Source organism: Haliotis rufescens, unplaced genomic scaffold (assembly GCF_023055435.1).
Source record: "Haliotis rufescens isolate VD_foot unplaced genomic scaffold, xgHalRufe1.0.p SCAF_49, whole genome shotgun sequence".
NCBI classification, from domain to species: domain Eukaryota; kingdom Metazoa; phylum Mollusca; class Gastropoda; order Lepetellida; family Haliotidae; genus Haliotis; species Haliotis rufescens.
This window is the reverse complement of record NW_025964212.1, coordinates 2,116,657-2,127,274: the sequence shown is the minus strand read 5'-3', so window position 1 is coordinate 2,127,274 and position 10,618 is coordinate 2,116,657. Positions and strand designations below refer to the sequence as shown.

The 10,618-nt window shown below is 44.2% G+C and overlaps 1 protein-coding gene across 1 annotated transcript; it reads right to left on the bottom strand.

The window, feature by feature from the left end:
* Positions 1-304: 304 nt before the first annotated feature.
* Positions 305-10,163, bottom strand: LOC124115688. The gene is made up of 5 exons (XM_046476766.2): positions 9,900-10,163; positions 7,296-7,416; positions 5,669-5,877; positions 1,796-2,208; positions 305-765 (listed from the first exon to the last, which is right to left on the bottom strand). Exons 1-5 carry the CDS (start codon positions 10,076-10,078, stop codon positions 575-577), a joined length of 1,113 nt encoding a protein of 370 aa, XP_046332722.2. The 5' UTR covers positions 10,079-10,163; the 3' UTR covers positions 305-574.
* Between the last annotated feature and the right edge of the window lie 455 nt (positions 10,164-10,618).

The following is a 10,618-nucleotide window of genomic DNA, read 5'->3' as shown; positions in this document are numbered from 1 at the left end:
GAAACGGGCATCACATATTATACCCGTGTTGGGAATCGAACCGGATTGAGGGAGTCATAATTATTAAAATTTGGGCAAATATTATTAAAACTTGTACATTTTATCAACATCCGCATAGAGGCTGTATGTTATGTTGATATCTCATAGTTTTTTTCTCCCTGCAGTGTTTTACTGTTTACTGTACGATTAACAAATCCCACTCGTCGTTTATTTCTTAAATGAACCACACTTCGTTTTATATTGTTCTTTGCGAGTTATCGCGTAGCTCTCTTGTATACGAATATTAACAACATAAAATTTAATCCATTCATGTTTGAGTTTACTATCCACGAACATATACACTAATACCTGAGCGCCGCCTGGAGGTACATCTACTGATACCAGCAACATCAGGCTCAGCACGGAAACAATTATTGCCCAAACGAAGACAACAACTCCTACAAATACAATACAATTTGCATTTTCATACATCCTCATCCTCATCACCAGACAGCCATACAGACAAAATGAAATATACATATGTCAGAACATCCGTCTCCAGGACGAAAGGTCAACCAGGGCACGTGGTGCTGTTTCACCCCGCCGTGTCTACATCCGGGGTGTTCATGTTCAAGGCCGCTCGTTGCACCTTGTAGACGGTGATTGGTGGAAGGACCATGTTGTTGTTCCATATCCTCATTGGCGGACTAGGGTGCCTATCTGGGAGGGAGGCGTTGTGGTCCGGCAGGGTGAAGACGAGGCCGAGTTGGGAGACAGAATACGTCGCTGCGAACAGAGGGAATGACATGGATTGAGTGAACGTTGTGTCGCTTTTAGCAATGTTCGAGCAATATCACAGCTTGTGACATCAGTAATGGGGTTCACAAATTGTACCCCTGTAGGGAGTCGAACCAGGACCTTTGACATGACGAGCGAACGCTCTAACCACAAAGCTATCCCACAATCCCAGCATTATTCCAGTCCGTTTGGCTCCAAATGAGAAAGGGGCACATTATTATTATTATTATTATTATTATTAGTAGTAGTAGTAGTAGAAGTGGTGGTAGTAGAAGTAGTTGTAGTAGTAGTAGTAGTAGAAGTAGTAGTATTGGTGGTGGTAGTAGTAGTAGGAGTAGAAGTAGTAGTAGTAGTTGTAGTAGTGGTAGTGGTGGTAGTAGAAGTAGTAGTTGTAGTAGTAGTAGTAGTGGTGGTAGTAGTAGTAGTAGTAGTAGTAGTAGTGGTAGTAGAAGTTGTTGTAGTAGTAGTAGTATCTGCTGACCAGTTAAACCATTGTTTTTAACCTTTAGAATTAACCAGGCATTCTGAACGTGCAATTTAACAAGTAAAACTATTTACGCAAAATCATAGAGAAACTTTATACAGAGGGACACAATGTGTATGAGCGACTTTAACTCCATACAGTGAACCCCCGTTAGTCCGGACGGTACCGTTCCCAGTGGTTGCGCTGGGACAAACGTATCCTGGAATTAGGTAATGTCTCATATACACTGCCGGACAAACGAAAGTATACACTTGAAATTGGATTTACCCAAAAATTAGAAACGTTATCAAAACGTCACTGGGTTGTAAACAGTCAACGAAACACTGCAAATATGAGCTAAAGAATCCGACATGATTCCCGTGTAGGTATCACCTGCGAATAACCATTTCGTGTTTGTCTTTTGCCACCAAACAGCTGTATACTTTCTTTTGCCCGGCAGTATATATAAGTCGTTCCCAACAGGTGTGTAGTCGACATTAAGGAGTCCAGATTAACAGTGTCCTGACTAACGGGGCTGGGCTGTTTGGGACTCACGGTTGGTAGACTTCTTCGACTTCTTCTTCCCGTTGGTAAGGACAACCTGTCGCTTCTGGAAGAGGTACGGCTGATGCACGAATCCTTGCGAGGCTGTCTCCTCCGTGTAGAAGAACACTCGATTCCTTGGTTGGCACTCGTAGTGAATGACCTTCGCTTTGGGGATGAACTTCTTGATCAGCTGATCCCTCGTCTCCGTGTCGTATTCGGAGTCCGGCGTCCCATGCCGAATCGGGGAGGGCGTGGCCCCGGGTGAGGCCAGTATGGCCATGACTGACGCTGGCGGAGGGGGTGGCGGAGGGGGTGGCGTCTTCACTTCTAGCTTGTCCTTGAGGACCGCCTGTTTGCATACAGCCATCACCTTGGACTGGGCGTCAGCGATGTCCTTTATGGTGGCCCGCCGTGTGCGGTATCTGATCATGAAATGAAGGTCAGTGAGTGAATGGGGTTTTACGCCGCTTTGAAATGTATACTAGTATCTGTTATACCATGGTGTCAGCTTACAAAACCCGGATCTAACAGGTTATATACCTTCACCATTTTGTTTTGTTTGTTTGTTTGTTTGTTTGTTTAACGCCGCACTGGTGTTAAGACATCACATAAAACAAAGTAATATCTATTTGGCAACGAACTGTTCTATTTTCTCTTGTAGCAGGGGGGGCACGGGTGGCCCAGTCGTCTAAGGCGCCTCGATTCGCTGTGCAGAGTTGCGTCCCTTGGGCACGCCAGAAACCTATGATGGTGGGTTCGAATCCCGGTTCGCCCCGATTATGTTTCTAGTTTTGACAGCACCATACCCGTGCTCGTGGGTTTCACCGAAGTGATAAACGTCTGAGACCTGCATCACTTCGGGCTTTCCTCCCTGATTAAGCTGACACGCCGCGATATAACTGGAATACTGTTAAAAGCGGCGTTAAACCCAACTCACTCACTCACTCACTCACTCACACGTAGCAGTGTTTGACGCCCGGTATGTATTCTGGGGAGTATTGGCTAGATATTTCTTTGTTTTATGTGATCTCTTAACACGCGTATGGCAAACATCACCTCTTGGGAGACATTACACCAAGTTAAGTACCTCGTGGGGATTTCTGGTTTGAGTGAATAAGATTTGGGTAAAACGCCGCTTTTAACAGTATTCCAGTTATATCACGGCGTATCAGCTTGCTGTGGGAGGAAAGCCCGGAGTGATGTAGGTCTCAGACATTTACCACTTCGGTGAAACCCACGAGCACAGGTATGGTGCTGACAAACCTCGAAACATAATCAGGGCGAACTGGGATTCGAACCCACAATCAGAGGTGTCTGGCGTGGAAATGGGACGCAACCCTGCACAGCGAATCGCAGGATTTGTCTGGTCCAGACTCGATTGTGTCAACGCCGCCGTGATACAGATGGAGCGTTGCTTAGTGCGGCGTTAAACAACAAACAAACAAACAAACAAACATCGATCGATCTTAACCGGCAGCGAAAGCATAGATATGTACTGCTCACTTTTTCTGTCAGATTTTCTAGTGACAGACCAGCACCTCACATCTGAGGTGTTAACGTACACCTCGCATCTGAGGTGTTAACGTAAACCTCGCATGTGAGGTGTTAATGTACACCTCGAACTCGCTAAGCCGTATAATACTGCAATACTCACATCCTGCATTGTATCATGGCGTTCGGTGGTGAAAGTGAAAGGGTTTGTTTAATGGACTTCCCGAGTTGATAACTCTGAAACGGTTTGAACTCGGACCCTGGGGGTAAACACACGTGACAGACAACAAAGCACTTTGACACTGATAGGGGGGTGAAAATCTACCCGCATTCCTGTTCCTCCGTGCGTGACAAGAGATAAGTTTAACGTTGAAAAACCGTCAGGTTAATGATATCAGTTCTTGGAAAGCATGTAACCAAAACAAGCGATGAGGGGTTTCCGGACTCTTGAACGCATATAGTACCCTCCTGTCTCAATTTACTTAAACCATCGATATATCTTCAGTGATATACTGATTCAGGAAGAACAGGTGAGGTGAAGTGAAATGGGGTTTAACGTCGCGTCAAAGATTATTGCACTTATATAGCGACGTGCATGTACGTGTGTTTGTTTGTGTGGCTGCTTGTACTATTCCGGACTAATGCCGATTTATAGTGCTAGCTCACCATGCCGCAGTTTAACATGAATACCCCACTCAGACACAGTATACTGACTCCGAGCCGACCAGTCCTTGTTTTAGCCCCTCAATGCCGAGCGCCAGACAGGGTAACAACAAGTACCATCTTTTAACGTCTTTTGGTATGAAGCGGCCGGGGATCGAACACCGGACCTTCCGCTCTCCGGGCGGACACTCTACCACCAGACCACGGAGGCGGTCTCAGGAAGAACTGATTTACATGTCTACGTTTAACCGTGAGTTATCGATTTCATTGATTTACGGTTGTTTTGATAGACAGTCGCCGTGAGGTAGATACCACCGGCACGTAATATTAGTGTGTAAGTTATTTTAAATCCTTGTGATAATTCGAACAATAAAAACGTGTTCTTTGTTTGACTTGTTTACTTGTTTACCTGCGCATTGAGTCAGTAAATCTTAGCCTCCAGAAGGGAAACGACCCCTTCGTGGTCTAGTAGATAAAGGTCTGCACGAAGGTCGGTAGTTCGATCCCCGGGGGCGTCATACAAAAATACGTTAATAGATGGTACTTGTTGTTACCCTGTCTGGCGCTCGGCATTAAGAAGCTAAAACAAGGACTGGTTGGTTTGGAGTCTACTGTGTCTGAGATGGTGTCCATGTTAAACTGCGACATTGTATCTCAGCGAGCTAAGATTATAAAAGACCATTAATCCGGAATAGTACAAGCAGCCACACGCAAGTACGTGCAGGTCGCTATATAAGTGCAAGTTGAACGCGAAGTTAATACCCATTTGACCTCATCACATTTTAGGGACACTTCTGTATAAAAGAGGTGAGTGACCGACTGATCTGTTCTAATCGGGATTGTTGTTTTATAAATATTTCATAATCGATCCGCTAGATAAATTTTACGTCCTGTGTTAAAAGGGAAAACTGAGAAATGTACACAGTGTGACTGTTTAAGCTCTTACGACTTATATCCATTAGACTAATACTGATACTGACTCCTCATGTACTCCAGAAAGATCACCCGCGCTAAACACCTCGAAATCCACGCCGACTCGCCGCTGCAACAATGCTGATGCGTTATTAAGCAATACTCTCTCTCTCTCTCTCTCTCTCTCTCTCTCTCTCTCTCTCTCTCTCTCTCTCTCTATCACACACACACACACAAACACACACACACACACAGACACACAGACACACAGAGAGACCCACACAGACAGGCACACATTCACATGACTGACTGAGTATGGTTTAACGTCGCTTTTAGCAATATTCGTCGCATGAACGTTAGGAAAAGGGCGTGAAATATCTGTTGCTGGCGTACGGGTTCTTGAAAAAGGCGTTCTTGAAAACAGTGTGATTTATCTAATGGTACATTCACTTGGCTACAGATACAGAGGTTGCGTGTTCCATCAGAGGGAATATATAGAAAACATTTGTCATTTGATTTTACATTTCATTGTGTTTAACTGCAAAATATATTTCTTGCGAGAAAGATTCATATATTAGAATATAAACGGAAGTTTTATTAAATAGTGAGTGAGCGACTGTGGTTTTACGACGCTTTTAGCAATATTCCAGCAATATCACTGCAGGGGACACCAGAAATGGGCTTCACACATTGTACCCATGTCGGGAATCGAACCCGGGTCTTCGGCGTGACGAGCGAACGCTTTAACCACTAGGCTACCCGACCGCCCCCACTCACATGAACTCATATAGACACACACAGACACACACGCCCCACCTGTAGCAGAGTTTACAGTCCATCCAGCGTCCTGTGCAGTGTCGTCGACGGAGGTCCCTTTTAAACTGCTGCACCTGGCAGGGGACACAGTCATCCCCGGGGTCACACTCGGGGGGCTCCACGCGGAGGAAGTCGGGTTTCTGACAGCGCCGCCTCTTCTGTCGGTCAACTTCCAAATCGCACGCCGACAGGAAGTCTTGCACTTTAACCTGCAGAAACACCACAACACCACAGTGACTTGTGCATCTAAGACAGTGAATCATGCTCGATCGTGTATCGGGAAGTTTCAGGAGGGGACAGTTTCTTGAAGCCTGGCTGTACCTATATATGAGCGACAAGATGATGATTCGAGGCCGTTTCGACCTGACTTGTGTCTGACTAACTTGCCAAGTGCGGATTTAACAGTCACCTATTTTAAAGAAACCCATCCTGCCAGATGCCACCACTACTCCGGATTAAAGGACGGAGACAGGCCTGTTTCAAGACGTTCGACATTGACAAAGTTCTGGACATTCGTGAGTGCACTTTAATTATAAGGCCACTATTCGTTGTTGCTGCCACTTCTTCATCTTCCCAAAGCAAGGGAGTTAACTGACTGTAAAAGTCCAGTTTCCACCCTTGCCGAACTAGGCTGGAATTACTGGGCTCGATCGTAGCGCCACCAGTGGCTATTACCAGTTATGTCCCTTCTTAGCCTCTCCTATGGACCAATCAGATTCCACCTCTCGTATCACTTGCGTTTGTTTTCACACAAAATGGTGGCGCCGAGTCAGGATGATCTGATCGATAATCAAGATCTATATTGCGATAAAACGGGTCTTACATCGCGAAATGCATCAAATCACGTGAGCAAGACTTGAAAACATGAAAAGACTTGGAAAATATCTGCTGACAATGAGTTGGCGGTGCACATGCTTTGCAAATCCTGCAATCGACCGAAATCTGCACGAACCGGATTTCGATTTCGGTGCGCGATTTTGATTGGACTATGCACAGACTCGTTAGTCCAGCCAAAATGTAACTCCATAATACCAGCCTAGTTCGGCAAGGGTGGAAACTGGGCTTTTATAGTCAGTTAACTCTCTTGCCTCGGGAAGATGCCACTTCTTTGACACATGGTATTACTCTTTGCCTTTACACCTTTCAACAGTATTCCAGTTATATCACGGCGTGTCAGCTTAATGTGGGAGGAAAGCCCGAAGTGATACAGGTCTCAGACGTTTACCAAATGATCGGGGCGACCCGGGATTCGAACCCACAATCATAGGTTTCTTGTATGGCCAAGGGACGCAACTCTGCACAGCGAATTGCGGCGCCTCAGACGACTTGGCCCCCGTTTTACCAACAAAAAGTATCGAATTCTAACAGACCGTTGCTTCCCCATGTATTACTTCCCCCTGCGATTAGTGTGTTTCGTCTAACACCGCTTGAACAGGACTTCGGTTATATCGTCGTGTCTGTTATATGTGGGAGGAAAGCCCGGAGTGGAGGTCAAAGGCGACAACCACGAGCAAGAGCCGTGGTTAACAAACCAAAATTCGTAATCAGGGCGAATCATCGGGTTCTGGTATGACCACTCTGCACTAGCTGGATGAGGTTCTGGGGTTGTATTCTGATGTTTACGTACCTGGGCGATCTTCTCGGGATGTTTGCGGACTGAGTTGGAGTATGTAAAATATGACTTGGCTGGTGTCTCACTCTCAGGAAAATCAACGTCGCCAAAATGATCCTGGGTATGTTGCTGTACCCTGAAACGTATTTCAGTGATGCAATATTATCAAATGATGATGATGATGGTTATGTTGATGATGATGATGATGATGATGATGGTGGTGTTGTTGATGATGATGATGATATTAATAATAATGATGGTTATGTTGATGATGATGATGATGATGATGATGATGACGACGATGACTGATGATGAGAAGACGAAAAGGAAAAACCAAATCCACACACTAGTGCATGCTCAAAGCGATACCATTATTACCCCCAACAATGGACAAATACGCTCTCGAATGACATTCTCACACCCGGGGAGTATACAACGCGAGTTGCCTATGAGGGTTCATGATGCCGTTCCACAAAGCGATCTGAGCGCTAGTACTTTCGTAAGTCTATGTTAAAGTCAGGGCTGTCGGGTAGCCTAGTGGTTAAAGCGTTCGCTCGACACGCTGAAGACCCGGGTTCGATTCCCGACATGGGTAAAATGTGTGAAGCCCACGGTGTCCCCCGCCGTGATATTACTGGAATATTGCTAAAAGCGGCGTAAAACCATACTAACTCACTCACTCGCTCACTATGTTAAAGTATGGGAGGTGCGATCGTCTTGGCGCTACTACTGTCGTAAGTCAATATTAAAGTTTGCGAGTTGCGATCGTCTTAGCGCTACTACTGTCGTAAGTCTATGTTAAAGTATGGGAGTTGCGATCGTCTTAGCGCTACTACTACTGTCGTACGTCTATGTTAAAGTATGAGAGTTGCGATCGTCTTAACGCTACTACAGTCGTAAGTCTATGTTAAAGTATGGGAGTTGCGATCGTCTTAGCGCTACTACTGTCGTAAGTCTATGTTAAAGTATGGGAGTTGCGATCGTCTTAGCGCTACTACAGTCGTAAGTGTATGTTAAAGTTTGAGAGGTGCGATCGTCTTAGCACTACTACTGTCGTAAGTCTTTGTTAAAAGTATGGGAGTTGCGATCGTCTTAGCGCTAAAATACGTTTGTGGAGCGGGACCCAGGACCCGAGTGACCCCAGTTCCGGGGCCGCCCGAAGAGTGGAGCAGCATTAACTCACGCTGCACTCTGTCCAACAGGACGAAAAGGATGAAATGTTGAACACATGGAAGTCTCGTCCTTCGTGAACGGTGCATTTGTCGTATACTTTCCACTTTAATAGCCAGCATTAACTATTTATCTATGCAAACTGCAAGTGCGAATATAGGAAACAAATAAAACTGATTTAGTGTCATGTTTCTTTCCCCGTGGATTGAAAACGGAGGTCATCACATCGAGACACACTTTCATTCATTCTTCATACAGGAAGCTTTCGGGAAGCAGTGATGAGAACGCTATTTACTGTCTCATTTAATACACTAAAGTCGGTATCACGCAATTCCTCTCCGATGGCATTTGTAAACCTATATACAGACCAGACTTGATATATCCTTGGAAGAGGCGACTTGTAGTAACAGGGTTTTATTATATCCCGTTATATGGCTTTTTAAAAACCGAAGCTTTCATAGCTCAACTCTGATAACGATTAAGCATCATGTTTGTTTGCACACATCTAGCGTTTCCCATCAGCTTAGGTATTAAACGTGAAAGCTATATTTCAAATACATGTTTACTGAAAATGAAAACAGTAAATCCTAACTGTAAAAGATAGAGTACTGTATGGAGTTTCCATTGTAGACATTAAGACCCTCGTAAGAATTTATGCTGTACACACTATTGTGTAAGTCTAGGAGCAATCATGTCGGGGGGGTCGTGTACAGCTGCAATAGCAGAGATGTTTTTATATAATACCACTGTGAGCCACAATTTTATTTATAAAAATACATGTTGCAACATTGTATTTTTGTGTGGCAGGCAACTACTTTTTTTCAACAGTTTGAAGCAGAATTCTTCTTTCTTCTTTTAAAGAATCACCAGGGACACACACACACACCCCTACCCCTACCCCACCCCCCAATATCCATAAAGCGATACCAGAAGGTGGATGATACAAAAAGTGACGATAAAATAATTTGTTCCTGAAAATACTGTGGGGAAAAAATAATTTTGCTTCATGTTTAACACGAAACAACTTTCCTTTTTGAAGCAGAAACCGAAATAAATAAAACACCTAGCTACTGATGTACAGAACTGAGAATACTGTTTTTCAAAAAGAGATAACGAAAACCATCGGATATATGAGCATACCTTATGATACAGTTATACGGCTTATACATACATTTCATCCTATGGATGTAATTTATCTTGCAATATACGAGACTCAGTACATCTCTGTACCACATGTTTACAAAGGTAATATCATTAAGTGCTTTTACTATATACATTTTGAAGGTAAGAAATATATACATCTGATGGAGTATTTGCTCTGACATGTTGAAATATTTGGCCATTCATGATATTGGTTTATATGGGTTTATATATGGGTTTATACAGTATGAATTTAAAGTTTATCAGCAGTTTATATAGTGATGATAATCGTATTTAAAAATGAATTACCGTTCGAGAAACTGCTGTTCCAGGGGTTTCCCGTCCTCAGCCTGGTTAGCAAACTGTACCCGACGTCTGTTGGCGTTGTCCCGGGGTGTGCCGGGTACCCCAGTCAGTCCACAGTCCTGGTAAACATCGCTCACCTCAAGTGTGGACGGGGGCAGATAACCCAGCTTCCTTACACCCATACATTCAGTTCTACATCTATTGATGGAAACACACACAGAGAAGATGATGTACGCGCTCCCTGCCTGCTCTGTGATGAGGTCAGATGTGATTATGACGTCATGAGGCAGTAAACGTCTGTGACGTCATGATTATTATCAAAGCGGGGCTTCACGGCTCGTTTCGCATTCGTCACCACTCGCCCCTTTCCGTAACCTGTAACACGAGTTAGTCCATTCGTCACCACTCGGCCCTTTCCGTAACCTGAAAGAAGACTCGTCCCCCTCTCGATGAATGTTATGTGCGAAAATACGACAAACCAATCAGAATGCGCGTATGGCTTCAAGTACATCGGTCAAAGAATCCCTCAGCTATAATTTTTGATTTTACATACGTCTTGTATCTAAAAATAAACCCAAGATACAGATACATTTGTTCAATCATATTTTATATTAATTTAAGTCCGATGTGTTTTAAATATTATCTGGAATATATAACATATAGGGGAAAAAATATGTGTGAATCATTACGCAAAATGGCCGCTGAATTTGAAACAGCGTTGG

Bases quoted from the DNA above. Each gene is read 5' to 3' on its own strand.
- LOC124115688 (XM_046476766.2), bottom strand. From the start codon at position 10,078: ATGGGTGTAAGGAAGCTGGGTTATCTGCCCCCGTCCACACTTGAGGTG. The intron at 5,878-7,295 runs GTACGTAAACAT...GTGTTTCTGCAG, and splicing joins ATCCCGAGAAGATCGCCCAG to GTTAAAGTGCAAGACTTCCT. The intron at 2,209-5,668 runs GTGGGGCGTGTG...TTTCATGATCAG, and splicing joins GACTGTAAACTCTGCTACAG to ATACCGCACACGGCGGGCCA.